The sequence below is a fragment of the Eupeodes corollae genome, chromosome 3 (genome assembly GCF_945859685.1).
Source record: "Eupeodes corollae chromosome 3, idEupCoro1.1, whole genome shotgun sequence".
Lineage (NCBI taxonomy): Eukaryota > Metazoa > Arthropoda > Insecta > Diptera > Syrphidae > Eupeodes > Eupeodes corollae.
The window spans coordinates 49,215,196-49,240,344 of NC_079149.1; the positions used below are offsets into that span (position 1 = coordinate 49,215,196).

General features: G+C 33.7%; 5 protein-coding genes across 5 annotated transcripts; 3 read left to right on the plus strand and 2 right to left on the minus strand.

The window, feature by feature from the left end:
- The first annotated feature begins 1,116 nt into the window (after nucleotides 1-1,116).
- LOC129952674 (activity-regulated cytoskeleton associated protein 1-like) lies at nucleotides 1,117-3,321 on the plus strand. Its single transcript, XM_056065429.1, has one exon. The coding sequence runs from the start codon at nucleotides 1,305-1,307 to the stop codon at nucleotides 2,043-2,045; it is 741 nt and encodes a 246-aa protein (XP_055921404.1). The 5' UTR covers nucleotides 1,117-1,304; the 3' UTR covers nucleotides 2,046-3,321.
- Nucleotides 3,322-10,277: 6,956 nt separating this feature from the next.
- On the plus strand, nucleotides 10,278-13,324 carry LOC129952668 (general transcription factor IIH subunit 1). Its single transcript, XM_056065422.1, has 7 exons — nucleotides 10,278-10,406; nucleotides 10,696-10,970; nucleotides 11,259-11,597; nucleotides 11,672-12,111; nucleotides 12,174-12,720; nucleotides 12,779-12,954; nucleotides 13,024-13,324. Exons 2-7 carry the CDS (start codon nucleotides 10,817-10,819, stop codon nucleotides 13,147-13,149), a joined length of 1,782 nt encoding a protein of 593 aa, XP_055921397.1. The 5' UTR covers nucleotides 10,278-10,406; nucleotides 10,696-10,816; the 3' UTR covers nucleotides 13,150-13,324.
- A 26-nt stretch (nucleotides 13,325-13,350) lies between these two features.
- On the minus strand, nucleotides 13,351-14,605 carry LOC129952673 (uncharacterized). Its single transcript, XM_056065427.1, has 2 exons — nucleotides 14,350-14,605; nucleotides 13,351-14,077 (listed from the first exon to the last, which is right to left on the minus strand). Exons 1-2 carry the CDS (start codon nucleotides 14,501-14,503, stop codon nucleotides 13,425-13,427), a joined length of 807 nt encoding a protein of 268 aa, XP_055921402.1. The 5' UTR covers nucleotides 14,504-14,605; the 3' UTR covers nucleotides 13,351-13,424.
- Nucleotides 14,606-16,523: 1,918 nt separating this feature from the next.
- Nucleotides 16,524-18,059, plus strand: LOC129952678 (uncharacterized). Its single transcript, XM_056065433.1, has 5 exons — nucleotides 16,524-16,636; nucleotides 17,292-17,345; nucleotides 17,409-17,525; nucleotides 17,585-17,741; nucleotides 17,812-18,059. Exons 1-5 carry the CDS (start codon nucleotides 16,589-16,591, stop codon nucleotides 18,024-18,026), a joined length of 591 nt encoding a protein of 196 aa, XP_055921408.1. The 5' UTR covers nucleotides 16,524-16,588; the 3' UTR covers nucleotides 18,027-18,059.
- A 4,473-nt stretch (nucleotides 18,060-22,532) lies between these two features.
- LOC129952676 (uncharacterized) lies at nucleotides 22,533-24,241 on the minus strand. The gene is made up of 4 exons (XM_056065431.1): nucleotides 24,114-24,241; nucleotides 23,992-24,048; nucleotides 23,800-23,925; nucleotides 22,533-23,744 (listed from the first exon to the last, which is right to left on the minus strand). Exons 1-4 carry the CDS (start codon nucleotides 24,156-24,158, stop codon nucleotides 23,289-23,291), a joined length of 684 nt encoding a protein of 227 aa, XP_055921406.1. The 5' UTR covers nucleotides 24,159-24,241; the 3' UTR covers nucleotides 22,533-23,288.
- Nucleotides 24,242-25,149: the final 908 nt, after the last annotated feature.

Below are 25,149 nucleotides of genomic sequence, written 5' to 3' on the forward strand. Positions count from 1 at the left end.
TTGAAAAAAAAAATCCATTTAACGTTTTTTTTATAAATCAAAAAAACTGGAAAAAAAATTGTCACCTCCAAAATTTTATGACTAAAATATGATTTCATCTCCAAAACAATTTTGTGCAACGAAAAATAATGTTTTTGACATCTGATAAAATTTTGAGAAAAATCGAATTGACAGTTTTTTTTATAAAAAATAAAAATCTAAAAAAATCATTACTCAAAGTTGGTAAAAATTGAATATCGATTCAAATATCTTTTCAAAAATTTGAAATTTAGGCTTCAAACTTATTTTATCTTATAAGAAATATTGTTTTCAACATTCAATACATTTTTGAAAAAAACGAATTGCCAGTTTTTTTACAAAAAATAAAACTCTAAAGAAAAACAATACTAAAACATGGTACTTTCGACTCAAATAGCTTTTCAAAAATAAAAATATTGGCTTCAAACTTATTTTATTTCACAAAAATATTGTTTTAGCTTTTAGATATTCAGTAATTTGTATATAAAAATCCAAGTCAGTTGGATTTTTTCATAAAAAATAAAATCTACAAAATTTGGTAGAAATTGATACGAGTGCATATAGAAAAACTTTTAAGCAAGACAAATCGAAAGACGGGATGGGAAGTTGTCAGTGTGGGTCGCATCCCAGCCTCTTTTTTAAAGGAGAAAGTAGGTTGGTACCTAATCTATAATAATCAACTAGGTACCTATAAAACTAAAAAAAAAAACAAATGTAGTGGAGTTCTATAGATATCAAATTTAATCACAATAGAAATTCTATTTATAGCTCTAAATTTGAGTTACATATCTATTCATTTGTACAGATAATAAATAAAAATAATTAAACATTCATTAGAAAACAAAAATAAAATAAAAACAAATGTGATTCACCCAAAATAGTTGTTTTAATTACCAGAAAACACAACCCTATTGAAAAGCGTATCAATATTATGACGTCATTATTTTTAACTTAGCAAAGCTTTCTTTATATACCTACCTACATACCCTGAAAATAATATGTTTTTGCATAGTCATACATTCAAAGTCAAACTCAACCATTTCACCACTTAAGTAAATAAACTTAAAAACCCAACCATATAAAAGCTTCATGTATGGATTTCTTAAATTAGTCTCTATCCAATCGAGCACTCACTCGCATCGTATTCGAATCGAACAACAGACATTCGCCAGAATAACATTGGCTTTGTTCTGTTCTGACTCATCAAAGTGATTTCTAAATAATTTTAAGTTGTTTCTATAAGAAAAATAATAATATAATATAATAATAACAATAAAAGTGCAAACATGTCCGTAGTCCAAATGACCACAGAACAACTTCAACAGTTGATAGAAGCAGTACGAGTTGCAGCTGTAGCTGGTAATCCCGCAGCTGCTGCAGCACCAGTAGCCGCACCATCAAAGGGAAGCTTCACCAATTGCAGTTCCCGTTTTGGGGGACAACGAGACCACGATGCCGTCGAGGAGTTCATCACCTCAATGGAAACCTACAAAGAAATTGAGCACATTAACGATGAAGACGCATTGCGTGGTATTTCCTTGCTGTTCTACGGCCTTGCTTCGACATGGTGGCAAGGTGTGAAAAGAGAGGCAAAGACCTGGAATGACGCCATCGAACTCATTCGCAGCCATTTCTCACCAACCAAACCAGCATACCAGATCTACATGGAGATATTTCAGTCGAGCCAAGAAGCTGGCACCGCTATAGACACTTTTGTGTGCCAAAAAAGGGCGTTGTTAGCACAATTGCCTGAAGGCCGCCACAACGAAGACACTGAGATTGATCTTATTTATGGATTGTTACATCTGAACTATCGCAAACACATTCCGCGTCATGATGTCAAGACATTCAGAGATCTGCTGGAGAAGGGTAGAGTTATTGAGCATAATAACACCGAAGCTTACGAGGCTCCAGGACCAAAGCCATCAACAGAAAGAGGAAGCGGTGGCGGTGGTAAGCGTTGTTCTCATTGCAACTACAGAGGACACACTGTCGAAAACTGCCGCAAGAAGAGACAAGAAGATTAAAGGTCATCGATTCTAGGTATAACATAATAACAATGTAGGTTAAGTTATTGTACTGTATTATACAACTATTTGCACTCACACTTGGCTTTTCAAAGTGACGTCTTAGAAGACCAGTTCGTTAGGGTTTTGAAGTGTTTTCCAGCTGCCATTTTGGTAACTGAAAAATGTTTTAAAAGCCTTGTGATCTGAGTGTTTTCGAGGAATCATTTTGATTTCGCCAAAAAAACTCTTAATTAATAATCTGGCACATTAACGCCAGTTTCGCGCTACGCCTTATCAAGGATAGCCAACAATCTAGATTATGTTTCTTTTTTGAAACTTAAAGAACTTTTTAGACAACTCGCCGAAAGGCAAAATGAATTCCGAGTACTGAGTGGAATCTACAGAGAGAAAGGTTTCAAGCTATGAGCTTTTCAGAGAATAACAGTTCGTGTGGAACTTATAGTGAAGTTTACAAGAAGAATGGAATCAGTACTTTGGTATTGATTTCTTTCAATCTTTTTACTTCATTATTTGGGCCTTATGACATTTATTCTAAGCTTTGTTTATAGTTTTGCAATAAATAATTGCATATGTAGCTATAGCGATATGGTTACATATATAATTATTTATTATTGAAGCCTTTCTCGATGTATTGACATCTGCGAAGTACTCACCCCCGTTTGCACATTCGATTTCTAACTCATCGACTCTTGAAGGGAGGCTATTTGGCATTTATGTTGATTAATCTCGGTTTTTCAACATTCATCCCAGATATCCATGCCTTAGATTTGAGAGTTGCATTTTGGGTGTACAAAAGGGATCCGGGGACCTTGTCCCCAAACCCCCATTACTTCGAGAATTTCTCTATTGTGTTGAGGTTGACAAATGTTTAGGATATTTTAGTTTGGACGAGACAGAAACTTCTTAAGGTTGGTTTTTAGAGAGAAAAATTTAGATGGAGCTTGCTTTTTCTAGATTGTTTTCTTTAAAAACTATTCTTTTCGAATGATTTCTGTGGAATCCGGCTAAGGGTCCTTTAGATTTCTCACGTTCTCAAAATGTATTCGAGAAATTCTCCAAGAAATGAAAAAAAAACTTTTTATGCTTTGCATAAAACAATCAATCAAACAAACAACCAATTAAATAACAATTTGATACAATTTTGAATTTTTTTAATTCGAAATAAACTCTTTGCAACTTAAACATTCGCCAAAAATTGGCTTTGTTAACGACTATTTTAGTCTTTATAATGATAAATGATAATGATAAACATTTTTCTGGCTTCAGACGCCAGCAGGCATTAAACTATTTTTTATACGAAAAACAAAATAATCACTTTGAATACGAATACGATCTTAAATTAAACTAAAAATTATTATAAGAACATGTAACTATACAAATTTTAAACTATTGAAAAGAAAATTTTGTAAATTTTAATATAATATTGTAAAACCTTGTAACTGCATTTATTTTAAATTTTGTATTAATTTTTAAAATGCTAAGGAAATTTATGAAGGTGTAAAGTTCTTATTTAATACTTTTTAAGTAAATGACATTGTAATTTTTTTATTTTTTATTTATATTTTTTGTTTTAATTTTAATAAAAAAAATTATTTTTATAAAAAAAGAATATTTTGTCTTTCAATTCAATTTGCTGGTGCTGCTTTTTATTTTGATTTTTCGGTTTGACTGGAAATTTAGGTTGTTAGTATCAGGCTAAACTCCACATTGCAGTTCCAGAATATTATTCCTTGTCTTGGAAATATTAAATCAAATAGACAGACTAATTTATATTTTTAGAATCAGTAAAATAGGCACGTCAAGCAATAGCTAACTGTGAATAGACGTTCTTAGAAAATGTTAATATCCTCCTAGGTAATTCTTGCATCTTTGAGCTAGAGCAAGGCATGTACAGAGGAGGTGAAGAATTGTTTCCTTTTCTTCTTTATCCATACATCTTCTTCTTCACGCCATTTGAGAAATATGCCTAGCCACGTTTCATGCTTTCCTACTATACAGAGCCCCGAATAAGGGAAGCATGTAAGATACTTAAACAAAGTCCAAACCAAAACCGAAATGCGGCTATCTTTACAGTCAGGCAGCTGTCAAAGCCGTTAACTCAGCCACATCCTCATCTAAATTGGTCCAGCAATGTCGCGATGAGTTTGCGAGCCTGAATATTAACCTCGGTGTCACCCTGATCTGGGTTCCGGGCCATAGTGGTATCGTGGGAAATGAACGGGCTGACGAGCTAGCCAGGCAAGGATCGGCCCTTCATACCTCACTTGGGGAAATGGTTAACATTCCTCTTGGTGCTATGAAGGGTAAAATCTTTTCTATCTACCAAACTGAATCAAACCAAAGGTGGAGCAATTTACCCAACTGCATTATATCTAGGCAAATATGGCCCACCTATAATATAACCCGTACAAACGATCTTCTGTGCAGGCCAAGGCAAGACATAACCAGGATTGTTGCGGTTTGTACCGGACATTGGTCTATAGGAGTTCATGCAGAGAAGTTTGGTATATGTTACAACACCTTTTGACGTAGTTGGAATGACCAAAGTGAAAGTGAAACGATAATCCATTTCCTCTCAATCAATGTCCTGCGTTGGCAAACACTCGAATGAAATACTTTGGTAAAGCATTCTTTCACGAACTTGATGAGCTATCTGAGACAATGATTAGAGACCTAATGGTTTCAAAACGGCGCACTACAGCGCTAATTGGATCTCAGGCTAGGTTGCCTTGATATCGCCATTTCTACCTACCTATATAGAGCCCGGTTATAAGATAGCAAGCACTTTCAGACTTCGAGAGATAATGATAAGAAGTTTTACATGACTAACTTAACAGTATTGTGCTTAAAATTACTTTAGCTTGTGTTCAAAAGACGCAGCGGAAGCAGCATATGAGCTATTACTTGAGGTTAGCTAAAAGACATTTTTAGAAATCACAGGTGGAAAATTAGAGTTCTACCTTAAATAACTGTCCTGAGAAATTTCGCAACTATGAGTAATTACCAAAGAAAATAACTACAGAAATTCGGCATGTATTGTAGGTATGCATAATTTTTGATGATGGCATTTATATTTATAGTTAGTTTTTTTTTATTAAATCTTATTGAACATTTTACATAGGTGGTTAAAAAATGAATCGTTTGAAAATAGACAAAGAGTCAGAATATGAAAGATTTTTGGATGATTTGGGGACATTTTATAAACGATATTCGACAAGATCGTCCAAGATTTGTTTTACGTAACTTGACCACTATCTTCTCGTTAATAGATCGTAGTTTTAAAAATATCGTTTAATTTCTGAAGCTCTCAACTGTAGATGTCAATAAAATGCATATTTAAAGATTTTGTTTGGTGTTAGATGCATATTTGAATTAAAGGAGAATATTTTAAATACCAAGTTGTATTTTTTGTAATACTTTTACAAGTTCTTACTAGGACAGTTCAAGCAGTATCAAATTGGAACTTTAAATGTCTTAATGGATGAAAATCCCGATTGAGCTGATTACAGTGAAAACTCATTCATTCAACTAAACTCAACCAAAATCTTCGAAATTATAGCAAAACAATATGGTTTGACAATATTATCGACTTACCTACGTGAATAAAAAAAACGTAACCACTATCACAGTATTTACGAATGTCGAATATTTTTTTTATTTTTGCTCAATTTAATTCAAGCAAGCTCATTTCTTCACGAAATATTGGGCACGTTCAAGCAACTAAGGGACTTCATTTGCAGCATTGTATATATATTTCTTAAAAATATATATACAATGTTTGCAGTCAACTTCATTCTTTGAACGTAAATTTTGACAAAGGCAACAAGTAAGTTTTTCAAGTGTCATGCATTTCAACTTCAGAACTTTACTTCGCAAACCTCTAGTTAAAGTTCAAAGTACAAAAAGTACCAACCAAATTATTGTCTACAAAACACTCCTCAGGCATGCTACAAGTCCATCACGATTGTATTATAAAGTAAAATTAGTTAGGTATTTCTTTTCCAAATTGACGAGGAACCTTTTACAAAAAATAAATGAATCATAGAGTAATAAAGTTCAGCTTTCACTTGAATGAAAAACATAATTACCTGTCGTTTTGAAAGAAGTAGACTTGACTTAAAAGTTAGGGAGATTTTTCTTGACTAACTTTCCAGTCAACTTTCCATTTAAATTGCCTTTGGAATGTAATTTTTTGGCAGCTGGCCAATCTGCCTAACTGCTGGAAACTTGCCTTACTTTCAAGTCTCTTATGTCGTCTGAACCTGCCCATTGTAAAACAAATTGAATTTCCTCATGTGAAATCATGTCTTCAAAAATGTGGACTCAATTGATTAATTTGGCATAATTATAATAGGCCACAAAATAGCAACTGAAAGGTCAATTTCAATAAAATTACAATTAATTTCTTTCTTTTATAATGGAAAGAGGAATAGGGTACAACTCAAAATGTATTTGTTGTTGATTGTGTGAGGAATTTTCATTTGCAGACAACAATGGTTTCAAGTGTAGAGTTTACTAATAAGAGCTTTTACTTTGAACACCTTGCTATTTGGGTAACCGTTACTAAAGCTCACATCTTTTGAAATTTGACAATTTATAACTACGCCATTACTCGAAAATTAAAAGTTACACGCTTCAACAGAGCATTGAAATTGTTAAAGTGCAATCATAACTCTAAACTTTGCTGACTGAAATTGCTTTTCATTTCTTTAATAGCATTATTCATTAATTTGAAATATATGACATCGGAAGAACTACATACATTTTTGTCTTGCCTAAATTGATTTTTTATAGTCTATAAAAAACATTTTTCAGCCATACAAATATTGAGAATTGGTTAAAATGATCATCGCCAACAGTACACTAGAGAATGTACCAAAACGTCATTTTACTAAATTTGTATTCGAAAAATGCAGTTGACTGTGTATCTCCTGATCTATTTTCAAATATTTCAGTGCTTGAAATGCTGACAAAACAGTTGTTTTCGTGAGTTTTTTAACTATGGTGGTTAAAACTAGTTATATATAATGAAAATGTCATTTATGGTTGATTCACATTTATCTACATAAGATTTCTGCAAAGGAAATTTGTTAAATATAAAATAAATGTTTAAAAGAGAAAAAACTAATATCCTAAAGATATTGTAACAAAAGCTTGACATTTCTTCTTAATTTTTGAATTTAGTTACTATGTAAATTTGTAAAGGTAGATCGGTAGAAACAGCGTTACACACCTTAGTACACACCGTAGAATAATCCCTCAATCATAAAGAGTTCACTATGGTTGCTTTCCTTGACATCGAAGGTGCCTTTAACAACGTGGACACATCTGCAATCACATCTGCACTAACATCTCTAAATGTAGAGAGTTCGCTTCGGTAGCTAATTCATTTAATGCTTACTAGCAGAATAATTAACTCAAAATTGGGCAACTCTTCTGGTAGACGATTCGTAAGTAGAGGGACGCTGCAAGGTGGTGCGGCACTGGACACCTTACTCTACCTAACACCTATTGACATATTTAGCAAACAAATAGCTGCAAGCTCTGCTATTCGCCTCAAAGCTTCGTCGCAGTGGACTTACAATAAAATTGGCCACTCCGTAATTCTTAGGTATATATAATCAATTTCAAAGGACGCTGCAAAGCAATTCTACTGAAATTTCCAGATTTCTATGCCTCCCAGACCTTTTTGGGACGATAGGACATTCTTGGAAGATGCGTTAATCCATTTTTACACAGATGGGTCAAAAACAAAAGAAGAGGTTGGTGGAGGTGTGTACTCTGAACGACTGAAATTAAGTCTCTCATTCCGCCTTCTCAATCATTGTAGCGAGTTCCAGGTGGAACTTTTGGCGATAATGGAAGTCTTGTCCTGGTTTAAAGAAAACGTGATATTAACTTCTAATATCCATATTTTCTCAGATAGCCAGGCCGCTATCAAATCTTTGGACACTGTCTCTACAAACTCTAAGGCTAGGCGCGCACATGCAACTTTTAGTTTCGAAACTGTTTGGTTTCTAATCTGAGCACTATAGACATATACGAGAGTCCGCGCACATGCAGAAACCATTCGGTCGCCCATTCGAGCAACTTTTTAGTTTGTGTTTTGACTCTTCTGAGTGAAGAGTACCACCTTAAATCTCAATTTCACTAGTTTTCTCTTTCATTCATTGATTGCGAAAATGTATTAGTTGCTTAAACCCATAAAAAATGTCTGTATCCTACTATGATACACATAACTAAAAGTTTCTTTGGTATGCATGTATTAGTGCATTTCAGTTGAATAATATATCCTTCTTGTAAGTTTGTTTTCATAATTCAATTTGCTACTTTTTAAACGTCAAATGTATTTTTGCACTGAAAGGCGGTGGTAATTATTATTTGTAACTCAAAACAAAACATATTTTTTATTTTTTTTTATTTTCAGATCATTATGTACTTCAATCGTATCGAAGTGCGACATCGTTTAAAAAATGGAATAAAGCACAATTATTTCAAATGATGTTTTGCCTCTCACAAATGGGAATGTCAAGAGTAAAACAACGCTGTCGCCGTCGAATGCTATCAACCAGACTGCAAATTGAAATTTATGCAATAAAGAGTAACATAAACAACACTGAAACGGAAAAGCACCAACAGGAGCAGCAGTATCAGGAAGAGGACGATTCTATGATGATCCAACAACAATCCCAATCCCTAACTGGCGATGGCACAACAGTTTAATATTCACCTTTGCTGGGTGCCGGGCCATAGAGACATTCCAGGTAACTGTAAGGCAGATCGCCAGGAACGGTACAGTGCAGCCCATCCTACCACGTTTGGCAGATGTTGGCATACCAACCGCTACTTGTAAACTGTTGCTAATGCAAGACGCTATGAAGAAGGCAACACCAGGTGGAACAACATCACCACGTGTCAGGTCACAAAAACATCTGGCCAACACTAGATTTAAAGCGATCATGGTGCTTGCTATCTCTAAGCCAGATCGCACATAAGATTGATAATCGGTTTCATAACTGGGCCCTGTCTAATAGGGAAGCCCGCCACACGGCTAGTCGTATTCTCAAATGCAGAAGCTGTAAGGACGAAGAAGTTATTAAACAGTTCTTTACCTTCTCTGGCCTAAGTGTGTCGGTTTCCATCTTGGAGAGCCACTATGAGCTAACCTAACCCTACTATGTAAATTAGTTAACGTTTATTTAGACTTTTTTTTTTAAGAATTTCATTTAAATTTATTTTTTATTGGGAGGTTCTTGCATAAATGTTTAACTTTAACGATTTTAATGCATTTAACTGTATATAATATTGAAATTACTTTTTAACTATAGTTGAACGACCATGGAAAACACCTTGTTCCTATTTATAGTAACTTTTTTTTCTTTAAAGCAGTATTTTTTGGTTTGGCAGACAAATTTTTCGATTTTATTACTGATTTTTTCTTCTGTTAGGTATTTTTACAATACTTTCGTAAAGGCATTCGGCAACACTATGCTATCAAAAAGTTTTGATGTCTTATAGAAATTAAGAAAGAGTTAGCATTGCAGTGGAAGAACTTTCTAGTTTCGACATACATCTGTTTCCCTCTTCTTTTCTGCATTATGCAGATGCAGATACATGCAAATCTACTTTTACGATCATTATGTCAATAAGGCCTTACAAGACTTGTCCTTATCAAAGCTTTGAGTCAACCGATTTAAATTAGATTAGATCATGTTAATTTAAATTGGTAATCCCATTTTGAGATGATAGTGGTCAAAATTTTAAAATTACCAAATATAGATACTGAAAGATCATATTAGTTGGATAAAACCCACAAGCGTTCATTTCCAAAGTTAAAGAACGTTTCACAATGCGGATATTAAATCGGACATGTTCATTTTCTAGGATCATTCTTTCCTACATTCGTTCATAATCCTGCTCTACTATTCTTCAGTTTTCTTATATTATAAACGTACCCTTAACATGTAAAACTGTCTACTCTCAGAACATATCCCTTTTGACATCATGTATCTTTGTCGCTTAGGCTCCATTTTTTCAATTCCATTGATTCCCTTGACATTTCTAAACAGCTGATTTTCTGTAGCTTTTCAAACAAAAGAGAGCGCGCTGGCGCATTTTTTCTCTTCTCTTCCAAACAAACGGTTTTCATTTGCCCTTCCCTCACTCGCTTTTCCTAAAAACCCATTTGTTTATGCATTTCTCGTAGCAAAAATTTCCAATTTCGCCTCTTCTTCTTTTTCAATTTCAGTTACTTGAGAAGAGACGCTATGGAAACGTTGCTCCACTACCGTTTGACAGTACGTCTGACATTTCTATCAAAAAATATGCAATTTGCAAATGGCTGCCCTCCGAACAGAGGTTCGTTCTTAAAGTGCTCTATGGATTTTTATTAAATTTTCTATTTTATTTTTAATATTTTATTATGAATTTATGTTTAAAATTAAATTCACACATGTGTGGTTTAGTGGAAATAGAAAATTTAATAAAAATATTTCAATTAAATGTGATATTAAAAGATGTACAAAAGTTCTGGGTATTCTTGGTACTGGGTTACCCTATACCTCGGACTACCTACCTACCTATAGAAAGAAAAAGTTCTTGAAATAAAATTTAAATTTAGTTTAATAATTGTTTCTGGTTTATTTAGGGAATTCATTGATCTGTGAGAACTTAAAAAACCCTTTCCTTGGAGCTACTGCAATTGATTTGCTACTCCTAATTGCTCCAGTGATTCTTGACCAAGAGTTTAAGCAAAAGAATAAAGAATCATGACCACTAGCAGTGAGGATGTGTTGCTTCAAATGGGCGAAGTGCGCTTCAAAAAGGGCGATGGCACGCTTTACGTAATGAACGAACGCCTCGCCTGGATGGCTGAACATCGCGATACAGTGGCTGTGTCACATCGATTTGCCGATATAAAAAGTAAGTTACCTCGTTGCTCGTTCCATGTGGAGCGCATTAATCTTTCATTTTTGAATGTGGGTTAAGCAAATTCTGAAAAAAATTCCATTGTCAAAATTCGGTCTAGAAGAAAACAGAAAACGAATTTGTGTGTATCTAGAGTAACATTCATTACAGGTACCGTACCCACATCTCGACCTTCAAAAAATTCCAGGAATGAATCAGATTTGTTATTTTTTTATGTTTTTGAGGAAAAGGTCTCAAGTAGAAATATGTACCTTATCTTTCTTTCTTTCTTTTTTACTTTAGTGCAAAAAATATCACCCGAAGGAAAGCCAAAGGTACAACTTCAAGTTGTGCTCCACGATGGGAACAGTTCTACGTTTCACTTTGTCAATCGCAATGGACTGCAAGCTCAGCTTGCCGACCGTGATAAAGTTAAGGAATTGTTGCAACAGCTCTTGCCAAATTTCAAACGAAAAGTCGACAAAGAACTCGAGGAAAAAAATAAAATTCTATCGGAGAATCCAAATTTGCTGCAACTCTACAAAGATTTGGTCATAACACAGGTGCTGACGAGTGAGGAGTTTTGGGCCACACACGCTAAAGAGTATACGGCAAAGAAAAATGCTAAAAAACAGGAAATTGGTGAGTTTTGAGCAGTCGGTTTTTTTGTTGTTGTAAAATGTATTCGAGTTTCATTGTTTTTTATTTTTTGTTAGGTGTTTCGGGAGCATTTTTAGCCGATATTAAACCACAAACAGATGGCTGCAATGGCCTGAAATATAATCTCACAGCCGATATAATTCATTGTATATTCAAAACATATCCAGCAGTCAAACGCAAGCACCAAGAGAATGTTCCAGGCAAACTGTCCGAATCGGAGTTTTGGACAAAATTCTTTCAGTCACATTATTTCCATCGTGATCGCATCACGGCAGGGACCAAAGATATTTTTAGCGAATGTGGTAAAATCGATGATCAGGCTTTGAAAGTTGCTGTGCAACAAGGATCCGGTGATCCATTACTAGATTTGCGACAGTTCGAGGATGTGCCTTTGGAGGAAGGCTTCGGTAGTGTCAGTGGTGACAAACATCTTGTAAATAGTGGAAACATTGTCCATCAAAATATGATTAAACGATTTAATCAGCACTCAATTATGGTAAAAAATAAGAAAACTTCCTAAGTCTTTATTATGGCGTACTAATTATTGATCAATTTTAGGTTCTCAAAACTTGTACCGATGTTACAAATCCAAATAGCACAACAACAACACCCAATCAAACCCCGTCGTCTGCCAAAGGAGACACCGGAAAAAACGATTTGGGTCTGAACGGTTTGAGCGAGAAAAAACACAAGAGAGCCCAAGCAAATGGAGATTCTGTCAGTAGCATACCTGCCGTATGTAGTCCCGAGAAACAACCAAAAAGAATGCGAATCATGGAGAAAATAAGCTACGAAGATCTCGGTGATCCTGTGGTCGATGAAGTCGACTGTGTAGTGCAGAGTGCGAGTAAAAAGTCCCAACAATTAAATCTAGCCAAAGGCGAGCGTTATATGCACGGACCCGTTCCTATGTCACACCAAGATACCCACGACGATCCGAGAGAGCTCGACGAAACACAATATCAATTAATACGTGTCGCTGATAGCTGGAACCACAGAAGCCAACAGCGATGTCCTGTGAGCGCTACAGCGGCTGTCAATGCTTTGGGTGAACTTAGTCCTGGAGGAGCCTTAATGCGAGGTTTTCAAGAGCAGTCGTTAGCACGTGAGTTTCAAATTGATTTAATTGTTTTGTGAATTTTTGTTGATTTTATTTGTTACAGAACTTGTCCCACCCGATGTGGAAAAGGATCTTCGGCATTTATATCTTTCACTCAGTGAATTGCTGAAACACTTCTGGAGTTCTTTTCCAACCACGACACCAGAACTGGAGACTAAAGCCGTCAGAATGCACGAAGCATTGCAACGTTTCAAAATGGCTAAGCTATCTCCGTTTGAAGTTAGTTTGGAACTCTGTTATTTTTGTTTTGTGCTTTTTTAATCATTTTTTTTTAAATTTTAAATCTAGAATCGTGCAATGCGTGAACTTTCCCCATTGGGAGCATCACTGACGTTGCATTTGAATCAATTATTACAATCGGCTGCAGCAAAGTTCGCCACATTTCAAGAGAGGAAGATGCGCCAACATCGGTAGCATAATCGGAATCATTCGTCTACAATGTTGCATTGAAAGAGGAGACCAATTTTTGTGTTTTTTTTTTATATAAATCTTATAATTTCAAATTCTCTTTTGTGTTTTGTACAATCGTATTTACAAAAAGGAAAAAAGAAAAATCAAACAAAAACAACTTATATTCCAAAAAAAATAAGTAGAGAATAAAAAAACCAAAATATGTGTAATTTTGAAATTAAATTATTTATTAATTTAAATGAAGTGAGTATTTATCAGCTTCAGAAAAAAGAAAACCATTACGGGCTCTCAAATTTTAACGTCGTAGAAGAAGAGGCAGGAACTTGTTGGCTGGTGGAGGTGGGTGTTAGAATTTTCTCAGCCAAATCTAAAATCCCTATTTTAAAGTGTCGTTTTTGGCTGCTATTCATGGACTTCAAGTCGGGCAGAATACTATGGAGAAAAGCCAAATCAGAGTCAGGTAGATCGGGTTCTTTTGACGACTTATATGATTTCATACGTCGTCCGTTGAAATCATAGTCCTGAGTTATTGCTGAGATCTTTCTCTTTCTGTGATATTTCGATTCAGGTGGTTTAATTTCAAATGTGGACTCATCATTTAGGGAATTACTGTTTGGCGAAGTAGACGATTGAGATGAGTGAACAGATAGACATTCATCAGGCATCACTACTTCACAATTATCGTAATTATCCTCGCACTCACTTATTTCTGCTTCGCTTTTAAACAATGATTCGTCGGTTTCGCTGGACTTTTCAATAACTGCATAGCCCGTTGTGTCACGGGACTTTAAGAACGGATCCAAGAAGGAGAGGTATGGCGCAAGATAATACTCCTTGACTTTCTTGGATCCCTCGGCACATTTTTTTACCTTTAAAGTATATTTGGAGTAGCTTCCTCGTATGTTTTTCCAACGTTCCTTGCAATCGCTGGCTGAAATAATAATTTATTTAAATATTTGCTAATATAAACTGCACTCTTAAGTTTAAGCCTTAACATTAGGTTGTAACCAGATGGTTTTGTGTGCCTGAACCAAAAAGTAAGAACACCGATGTGTCAAACAAACACTAAGGAATGTGATTCTCGATTTATCCACTTGACAAATTTGAATCTATGCAGATCTTTATAAAGGTTCTTAACTTGCCTACCTATTTTTTTAGTCTATCTTCAAATTGCGCATTCATAGAAAATAATCTTAAACTTACTACTTGCTGAAAATTTTTTAGAAATTTTCTTCCATGTCTGATCTGATAGGGTTTTATTTAATAAACAATAATCAGATCGAAAATAATCGTATAAATTTGCATGTTTTTGGACTTCTTGGCAAAACTTAATGTTAAATTGTATTTCCTCTCGCATTTTGTTTCTATTAAAAAGTTATTTCAGCAAAAATAGTATACTTATGGTTATGGCTTTGGCACACGCCACGCCACTTGTCTCAGAAATAGCATCTGGCAAGAATATCTATGCTTGCGCCACGCCATCTGTACGAAAATAAATATAAATACCATGAACTCACAAATGCAGTAGGGGTTTAAAATTTAAAAATATGACATGTACATTGTACCTCGTAAGCACTAGTTAGATAACTTATATGGGATTTTCCATGAGTAAAATAAATCAATTTATTTTTATTCTAAATCCTTCAAAACTCAACATTTGTTTGTTTTTGTATTTCAAATAGATTTTTTATTTTGATTTAAGATCAAGTCTGCAAGTCTAGATTTTTCAGAAGAGTTATTCTTCATTGTTTCTTTTAATATTCATTTTTTTGTTGTAGTCAGTAGCATTTAACTTTTGGACAAGCATTAATTTATAGGGATGGAATGATAAATCTTCGTGAAGAATTCTCCTCAAAAAACAGTCTGAAATTCCCAAAACTACGGCCGGCGTGTTTACGGGCTGAGCGTCTTGGTGACTGCTCAATTGACTCTCTAACCAACTGAACATTTTCGGGGGTTCTTACCGTTCTGCGAGCTCCGTGTACAAGTCAACTTAGGGTATTTCCAGTTTCTTCCAGATTCTGTATCCACAATTTGACAGTGTTTGCAGAAGGAAAAGATTAAGCAGTGGAATGCCGAAGTGTAAACGAAAAGCCCTTTGTGTAGCGATCACAGAATGATTATTTTCGTAATATGAACGGACGACGAAACCATGATGTACACCTGTCCAGGGCATTATTACGAATAAAAACGGCATTACCGTACAATTCCAAATATACCACTTATTACAGCCTAGTCTTATTACATCACAGGCTAATGACCTCATAAAGCTCGTCGGTCGGCTCTGCCGTACCCTGATAAAAAATTCCAATTTTAGTTTAAAAATATGTTTGGTATGTAGTTATTTGGAGCTTATTATTATATTGTTTACGTTTCAATTTCGTTAGGAAAATGATTACCCATTTTCAAGATATCGAATTAAAAAAATCTATCGGTTCTTTTTGGAGAAAATTCGTATTTTGATATTTTGACTAAAAAAGGTGTATGGGGACTACTGTTGTTTTCAGTGTTCAAAAAAATTAAAAAAAAAACACTCCCTAAAAAGTCTGATAAATTTGCAAAAAAGTATCCTTGATTCCCTTCAACGCCTTAATTTGTTTTCTTCGATACAAAATGAGGGAGCATTTTAAGGACTTATACAAAAATTATGCTTTAGGGACTTTTTTTTCAAAGTAAGACCATTTTTCCATTTAATTTTCGCGAACCACAAAGTCTAAAATTTAGAGCGATTTTTGAGAAGACTACATTTTATATGGTTTATGAGGCTGATATTTATCAAGAGGTCACGAACGGTTGAATAATTTTGAAGTTAAGATCTTAATGTTTTATGAAAATAATGTGTAAGGTTTTGAAATGTTCTTTCATAAAATGTATATAAATTTATTAATACACCAATGTCTGTGATGGACTTTCATATTGTTCCAAGATCTATTTAAGTTTATCTTAGCTTATATTATAAATAGCATCAGAATTGACCTTGTGTTTTGAACTATTTTTTAGCGTAACTCGAGTGCGTAAATAGAACAATATAATTATCCTAATCTCGATCTGTAAAAACCGACACACGTTGGAAAGCCGAAAAGTAACCTTTGTCTATCCATGCGTTTGTTTTGAACTTTTAAAAACTGGCTATCTGATAGTGACACTCAATTAAACCTCTGCCATTTCAAAATACGTCTCATCTATCTATAATGTCGTTGACTGTAGGTCATAATGATTTAAACCAAATTAGTCTTCTGTGTGTATATCTGTATAGAGGTTTGAATGTTTGAAATGTTGTTTTTTGATAACCTTCATTTTTTTAAAACCATAAACATTTAGTTAAAAAACAATTATTTTAATTCTAGTATAAAAGACTTAACATTCTTAAAACTAAAGTTATATTCAATTCAGTGCTTTCACATTTCGATACGAAGTTATTCTATACGAAGCCCGGTTTAAAATGCTGAATCAAACTTTGTTCGTTGTTATTTTGTCCGTTTGGTGTTTTGTGAGTTTTAAAAATATTAACGAGTACCTGAACAAAATTGTAATCCGCACGACCTTTAATTTAAAACAATAAATATTACACGTTCAAAAATTATTCTGTTAAAAGGGACCTGATAATTTTACAAATTTTTTTAAAGGTCTAAACTAGTTTTCGTACTTCCCGTCGGTTGGTGGTTAGTGTGTAGGACTGTCATGGCACAGGTCTTGAGTTCAATCCCTGCCTGTGCCACATAAAGTTTTCTTTCACGAGTAACTTCTGCCTCTTGCGATGAGTTGACAAATCCTCCAAGAGTAATTCTTGTCAACAAATCAGCAGTTTTGATTCGTTATAAAAACTGTAGGTCCCCTAGATTCTTGACATTATTCGCAATCAGGAATGGTTGAGAGTTGTAAGTCACTAGGCCCTGGTTCTTTGCGAGCTGTTGTGACATCTTATTTATTTTCAAAGCAGGTTTAAATAAGGATAAGTTTGTAGTACAACCTTAAAACGTTCTTAAAAGATTTATTCTGATTTCGGAAATAATTAAACATCGTTTTTCCCTCGGTTTAACAAAAAAAAATTTAAGACCAACCTATAAAGTGGTGGTTAAATATATTTTTAAATACATTTTTTTTTATTTGATTATTTTCTAAAGTGAATCCCTTTTATTTTACAGAGTGTATCCCAAGCCGAGTTTAACTGCTCTGATCCTCCAGTTTTGCCAAAATACGTGAGAAATCTTGTGCTTTTCTTCAAATATAAGTTTTTTATAAATACTTTAACTATTTTTAAGGACATAAGTTCATGTTGCCGGGTTCCACGTATTGATCTAGGATCTGCACCACAAAAATGTATCAAAGAAATAGATTCTATAAAAACCGTTGCAGATTTACCAGCATTTGCTCATGTCGTATGTTAAATTGTGTTTGCTTTATAATTAATCGTTGAAAAATATTTAAACATTTTTAGTGCTATCCTGAGTGTATTTACCGTCATTCTGGAGTTTTGGAAAATGGCGAAATTGAAATGGAAAGTGTTCGAAAATTTCTAGCAAATAGTGTTCGTAATGTTGACCAGGATTTTGTTCCAGTTATAATGAATTCCTTTGATAGTTGCATGAAAAATAGTATGATTTTTATTAAAAAAAACATTAATTTTAACGGGGTCTTTAATGTTTTTTTTTTAAATAATTTCAGTTCGAGAACAAATGAATGCAATTAAAGTGAAAATGTATGCAAAACTCGCAGATGGTTGCAGTCCTTATTCGAGCATGATTTGGGGCTGCGTTAATACTGATACATTTCTTAACTGTCCCGAAAAAATGTGGAAAGATGAAAAGGAATGTAATTTGGTGAAGGGTTTTGTACAGCAATGTAATCCATTGCCACATGTTCCATTGCCGGCTTATTAGATTTATTGTTATTATTTGCTATATTAGGATTTAAATTAGTTTATTAATTTATTAAAATAAGAAGAAAAAAATAGTGTTTTTTTAATTTTTGTTTAATATGTATTTATTTTTATTTCGAATATGAATTTACCGTAAGTATCGAAAAATTGCTAAAAACCAGCTACACTTTATTTAAACTTAATTATGTAGGTTTTGTTGGAGTTACATTCATGGATACAAAATGTACATTTGGGCCAGTAGTTGGTTGGCAAATTTCGAATCTAAGAGAATTCTATCCATACACTATTCTAGAACTAGAACTTTGGTTAATGTTTGGTAAATATAAGCTATTCAAAAATTGGAAAGTTTAAAAAAACCAAATCCCTTTTATTAAAAAATGTGGTTCTAAAGACGTCATAACAGGACGGTGCCACGAAACTTCGGGAAAGAAAAACATAGCACACAAATATGTATATACAAAAATATCAGGAACTCAGGTCTGTTCAACTAATGTTGTTTTGTCAAACAAAATTTCAAATGTCACTGCAACGAATTGTATGAAATTTGTTAAAATCATTTAGGAACCTCAATTGTTAAAAATTGTTGGCCTGTAAATCTACCAATCACAATATAAACAACATCATTTTTGTTTAAGCTGCTCTTAATTTTCTTAAAAATGTTCATACAAATTGTAAATACAATTAATTAAACTTTCCTGAATCAAAAGTTAAGTTTTTCATTACAAAAGGATTAAGAGAGGACTCAGCTTATTGTATAAAAAATTCGTTGGTTCGATTAAGATGAAGATTGGCTTTTAAATTCAATTACCTTTTTTCAAATAAATTATTCATTTTGACAGTTCAATACTTTCAACGTAGCTTCCGAGCTGAACTGCACAGATTGTTACAAATCTTCACCGACATGTTTAGGAACGAGACCGATGTGGTAATATCATATTTTTAGAAATCTTACTGATATTAATATTTAATAACGACAAAATTTAACGATTGTTAACAATAGAAGAAACAAAAGAACAGATCTTGGGGGGATTAAGCAAATTACTAAAAACAAAGGAAAACAAAATTTAATTTAAATTTGTAAAATGTTAAGATGCTAAAATCATTCAAAATTAGTAAAATCATTATATTTTCAATTAGAAACCAACTAACTAACATTTTAGGTTTAAACATTGCTCTATTTTTTTACTACAACTCATGGCTTGTATGTTCCTACTTACAGCATTGGAAGCAGAGGATTTCAAGGTGATTGCCTATACTGACGACGTTGCGATATCCGTATCTGGGAAGCACCCCCAAGTTTTCTCGGAACTCCTACAAAATGCCCTAAACAGGCTAACTAAATGGGCTAAGCAATGTGGATTGGACGTCAACCCACACAAAACAGAATTAATACTCTTTTCGAGAAGATATAAAATCCCTCAGATTAGCCCACCCAAGATTAGAGGAATACCATTGAGCTTTTTCGATCAAGCTAAATATTTGGGCCTCATTTTAGACAAAAAAACTAAATTGTAAGGCAAATATTGATGAAAGAGTCAAAAAGGCTACTGTAGCGCTTTTTACTTGTAAAAAGTTTTTACTTGTAAAAAGGCCATAGGATCAAAATGGGGCTTCTCCCCAAAAATAACCCACTGGCTATACACTTCGGTAATCAGGCCGATACTCATTTATGGAGCTGTCGTATCCTGGCTCAAAGAAAACGTTATATCTTGTAAGGATATACGAATCTTCTCAGACAGCCAAGTCGCTCTTAAATCCACAAACTCTCAAACAGTCCACGATTGTCGATTATCTCTGAATGAGATGACGGAACAGTTTAACATTCACCTCATTTGGGTGCCGGGCCACAGAGACATTCCGGGAAATTACAAAGCCGATGAGCTCGCCAAAAACGGAACACTTCTGCCTCATGTTAGACAAAAACATAACATAGGAACACCAATTGCTACATGCAAATATCTTCTCAAGCAATATGCTCTAAAAACAACAAATGCTAGATGGTCACAAAGTACCACCTGCCTAGAAACCAAGCAATTATGGCCAAGTATTGACTTAAAACGGTCAAAAGGCTTGATATCACTGAGCAGACAAAGTATAAGCTCTACAATTGCAGTAATAACGGGACACTGCCTCATAGAAAGACATGCTCTGAGGCTAGGGGTCTACACAAATGACTTCTGTAGAAGCTGCATAGACGAGGAGGAAGAGGAAACAGTCCAACACCTTCTGTGTACATGTCCAGCACTCTCCATTAGAAGGAATTACTTTCTCGGTAATCCCTTCTTCGATAACACCAGTGAACTGGCAACGATTGACACAAAACATCTTTCTAGCTTTATTAAAAGTACAAAATAGTTTGTTTAAATTCATTACTCTCCCATGAGTAACCTCATTAGTGGTATCACAATGGACCCTTGAGGTCTACGTGCGTCAATGACATCTGGACAGCCACTCCAACCTAACCTAACGTAACCTATGGCTCGTATGTATGAGTTTGAGAGTGTTTTAAACATGCTTAGACTCAAATCTAATTTCTTCATTCCGAGCAGGAAACCGTGGTTTACCCGTGAAACCAAGACTTCGGTTTTGTAAGTCCTTTCTTTATGACAACATGTACTTTGTTTTTCCCTCATTAACCGCTAAACCCGTTTTTGTCACCTCTGACTCATTACGCACAAAAGTCTCTGTGTCATCACGCTAAGTTCTTTCCATTATAGTAAGATAGTGCATCTTATGTACGATGTTAAAAAAATTGCATTACAACGCATCACCTTGACTAAAGCTTTTTTTGGCATCCAAAGGTTCAGTTTAGTTGTTTCCAACGTTTATGGAGCAGCGTGAATTTTTCATGGCCATCCTGCACAAACGGACGAGTTTGGCAGGGATAAAACCACACTGATAAGGACCTATCAGGGTTGACGATGGGCTTTAGATGTTCACATATTACAGCAGAGAAGATTTTGTAAGCGATGTTAAATAGACTGATGCCTATATAGTTGGTGCAGTTTAGAGGGTTTCCTTTTGTTAGAGTCAAGCATAATGAGCGAAAAACTTATAAGGGTGCGGAAAAAAACCTTCCGTATTTTTAGACGTTTATATTTAAAGCTATTTATAGATAAAATGGTTATGTTTAAAAAATAGTTATTTTATTTAATGTAAAATGACATAGTAATTAATTTAAAAAATCAATACAATTTTTCCGTTAAATTGTTTATTTATTTGTCATTGCCTTTTAAAATGTGGGAGATCTTTCTGCCGGACGCTGTATAGGTTCTATCGAAATGCAATTCGTCTGATCTGACTGAAGGATTGCAAGCTGTTAAATTAAATATTTAACTTTCACTTTTTTTGTTGTTAAATACCAGTGGAATTCCCCAAGAATCCATTCTTGATGATCCACTGCTGTTTTCAATTTACGTCAATAAACTCCCTTCTATAGTAAGACCTTGTTTAACTTGGTTATACGCTGATGGCAATAAATAGTATATATGTAAGTATAATTGAATAAACAGTGGCTTGTATTGTAAAGAAGACCTCGAAGAACTTAAGCGTTTGTCCAACAATAATATTAATTGATAAACCTACTTAAATCAAAATGTCTAACAATCCCAAAAAGTAAGTTAGAACCGTTTTACTTTTCATTAATTTTCTTTGCTAATTTTCCAAATCTAGTTCGTAGAAACGGTTTGATTTTTGACCGAAATTTGACTTAGAAAAATCGACAAGACATATGAAATTCTCCAGATTTTGATGGCAACTCAGTACTTCACACCTTTTGAAATAATATTACGAACATTATTTGCAAAACACTCGTAATACCAAAAGTAACTTACGGTTGTGAAATCTTCTGTAATCTTGATTACGGAAGCAAAACTTTCAACAGCCTCGTACGTAATGTTTTTGGTCTGAAAGGAACTGACCAGGTTCCACAGCACACTTAGTAATTTTTGGAGATGTCGATTGAAAGTCTTTTCAAAACATCGAGCCAAAGACATACAATATTAAAATTGGAATCGATCGTGTCTCTTAGTTATCCCTCGCTTTAATAGTTAATTGTCATAAGGGTAGTTTTTTGGAAACTCCTCACGCCCTGGAATCAATAAAAAAGCTTGACATAAAAAACATATTGTATCTCAGCATGAGTTAAATAAATAATAATAAATACAAATTAAACTCAGCTATCACTTAAAGTGTCATAATAAATGAATGTTTTCCGTTTATTAATATTGGATCGGTTAGCAATTTTTGGATTCTGAAGTTGAAAAGAGGGCAGAGTTACTGGGCATGTGGCGTATTTTGCAATTCGATCTGCATCTCACATTTAAATTACACAACAATTAAGACCTGTTGACCATTTACAACTTTTTGGGTGTTAAACAACATTTTATTCAGCTATGTCAAACCTTGAGGACATTTTAGTTTCAACAAGACAGGGCAATAGCCACATAACACAACCAATTATATGGCTTAATTAAATGAGGCATTTCTTCCCAAGTCAGATATTTTAAAGATATTGTTTTTGACACACGTACTGGCAAAGTCCAAAGTTTTTAATAAAATTTAAATGTTCTTAAAATGTACTACCCTATACTTTCAAACTTCGTATCTTAAAAACATAGGATCAGTATTGGTTCACGAAAAAGAGTTTCTTTTAAAAAACTTAGCTCCAATATATTTTATTTCTAAAAACGTTATGAGAGTCTATGCTTATCATACCTTTAATAAATCTCTAACTTTAATTGCTCTGTTGTTTTGTTCATGTTAATAAAAATAAAACTCATTAAATGCAAATTTTAAACTTACATAACAATTAAATACTTTCTGAGATTATTTCTCCACACATTGCATGAATATTATTAAAATACAATTGAACAAAAAATAATTGGTCTTCAAATTAGTTGTTTCACTGCCAGGGTCTTGATATTATTCGTTTCATTTAAGGGAATATTATTTTAAATTGCAATCACGTTTTGGTATTTTTATTTTGTATATACTTAAGACGAATTTTAATATATGGACAGCGGATGTTAAAGAAAATTGGAAATAATGTTAATTGTCATTGTCCACACCATTTATGCAATTAAGATATGTTCAGTAAAGCTTTAGATTAAGTTATTTACATTATTATGTTATTGAACCTTTAAGATATTAGTTGAAAATAATTAAGATTGTGTTTTTTAATGTAACTATACCGTATACCAATAATTATTTTCAATTTTTATTTTTAAATAAGCTATGATCATAAGTTATGACCATATGACCATTACGACTTTGTGTTTTTCAATTTTGCGGTAGTGCTTTCCATTTTCCCATGCTGCCTTTTACGCTGTCTTGGTCCACCAAACTTAGCTGGTTCACAATTTTTCACATAATTTCGAGCATTATTACACACTTCCGAATTTACCCAAGAATTTTCTGGGCAATTAATAAATGCATGTCTCAAAGCACAATACGACAAAAGTACAGCAAATGGAGAACATGGTATTTTAAGTCCTTGATATCCTTTATTTTTACTTCTACTTATAGTTTGTCGATTTACTTCGATTTCTTGTAATTTATCAAGAATTTCTACGCCACATTTCTCAAAACCCACATGAAGAACTTGAAGTAGTTCGGGATTATTTGGAATATTATTTCTTATGAGTGCATCCATATTCGTCATGTTAAGGTGATTGTTTTTGAGAGCTCCTGCTTGTTGGAAAACACATTCAACAGCACACTATAAGGACATTATTTTTTAAACAATTCTTTTATATGTGTAATAAAATTCTTACAGGATTAATGAAATAATTACTTTCATCGATTTGTCTACCAATTCCACCAATGAAAGTTTTACTATAACACTGGTCTCTGTATTTGTTTAAACGAAGTGAAGGCATCTTACAACACAATTTTACATCCTAAAATTAAGTTAATTTGAAATTGTTGTTAAATAAATTACAAATATTTTATTGATTAATTCTTACTAATGGCGTAAATAAAAGTTTTTGACTGCAATTGAATTGCGATTGTTGGCCAGATACCTGTGTGAGAAAACTTGAATTAGGTTCTTTTTTTTTAAAGAAATTTTGTTTCATTAAAATCTTACATTAAATAAAATAAGCAAAACAAAAACCAAAGAAAATTTGGACATGATGTAGCAACAATAACATTAGAAATAATAACTATCCGGAGTGAACTAAGTTCAGTTCTTTGCATCGATTTTATATAAAACTTTTCAAGCTAAATTAAACATTTTTAATTAAATTAATTTAATATAATGTATCGGAAGTAATAACAATTATGCTTGTGATGCTTTTAATCGTGTTTTGGAAATAAAAGTATTAATGGTCCCAATATTAATAACAAAATAATTTAGGTTAATATTTATTTTGTCAACAAAAGATAATTAAGGTATAAAATAGGAGAAGAAAATTTGTAACTAATCAGCTTCATTTTGACACCAAAAATTATAAATTTGACCAATTTGTTGTTTCAAGATTTAACAGGGAAAATCTTGAAACAACATTTTTAATGATGAAAACCAATGATAGCTATAACTGGTTCCTTAAGGTGTTAAATCACAAGATCAATGTTGATCATTTCCTTAAGTCTTTTCGCCCAAAACTATAACACTCAAATCCTAAAATGTCACAAAGCCTAAAACTATAGTCACAAGGCCCTAAAAATTAGTTTTCGAGATTAGTTCTTGGAATTTAAGAACGATACGGTTTTTTTTGCACTCGGTAGCAACATGTCATTCAATAAGTTGATTCTAATATCAATTTGAAATTTCTTAGAGACTGAATATTGTTCAACAAACTGTGGCGTCGAATTTGAAAAAATATAGTAAGACCGGGGCTACTAGGAAAAAAGGGTAAGGGAGGCCAAAAAAGATGTCCCCAGTGGAAGATCGTTTTTGGTGCTGTACAGTCGTCGCCATCGGTTTGGGACTTCGGTGGACCTTTAAAACCATCTGTGTCGAGCTACAGGCAAAGCAATTTCGTCAAGCTCAATGAGAAAACGGCGCGTAAAAGCTGGACTTAAAGCATTTAAGCCGGTACTGAAGGTTTTTCCGAAAAGAGTCGAAGAAAAACCATTGCTCTGGGCTCAGGAGCACCTAAATTGGACTCAAGACATATGGA

Bases quoted from the DNA above. Each gene is read 5' to 3' on its own strand.
- LOC129952676 (XM_056065431.1), bottom strand. From the start codon at position 24,158: ATGTCCAAATTTTCTTTGGTTTTTGTTTTGCTTATTTTATTTAAT. The intron at 24,049-24,113 runs GTAAGATTTTAA...TTTCTCACACAG, and splicing joins TTTTGCTTATTTTATTTAAT to GTATCTGGCCAACAATCGCA. The intron at 23,745-23,799 runs GTAAGAATTTTA...ATGTCCTTATAG, and splicing joins GTAATTATTTCATTAATCCT to TGTGCTGTTGAATGTGTTTT.
- LOC129952674 (XM_056065429.1), top strand. From the start codon at position 1,305: ATGTCCGTAGTCCAAATGACCACAGAACAACTTCAACAGTTGATAGAA.
- LOC129952678 (XM_056065433.1), top strand. From the start codon at position 16,589: ATGCTGAATCAAACTTTGTTCGTTGTTATTTTGTCCGTTTGGTGTTTT. The intron at 17,346-17,408 runs GTGAGAAATCTT...ACTATTTTTAAG, and splicing joins CTCCAGTTTTGCCAAAATAC to GACATAAGTTCATGTTGCCG. The intron at 17,742-17,811 runs GTATGATTTTTA...AAATAATTTCAG, and splicing joins TGATAGTTGCATGAAAAATA to TTCGAGAACAAATGAATGCA.
- LOC129952673 (XM_056065427.1), bottom strand. From the start codon at position 14,503: ATGCGAGAGGAAATACAATTTAACATTAAGTTTTGCCAAGAAGTCCAA. The intron at 14,078-14,349 runs GTAAGTTTAAGA...TTATTATTTCAG, and splicing joins TAAAAAATTTTCAGCAAGTA to CCAGCGATTGCAAGGAACGT.
- LOC129952668 (XM_056065422.1), top strand. From the start codon at position 10,817: ATGACCACTAGCAGTGAGGATGTGTTGCTTCAAATGGGCGAAGTGCGC. The intron at 10,971-11,258 runs GTAAGTTACCTC...TTTTTACTTTAG, and splicing joins TCGATTTGCCGATATAAAAA to TGCAAAAAATATCACCCGAA. The intron at 12,721-12,778 runs GTGAGTTTCAAA...TATTTGTTACAG, and splicing joins TCAAGAGCAGTCGTTAGCAC to AACTTGTCCCACCCGATGTG.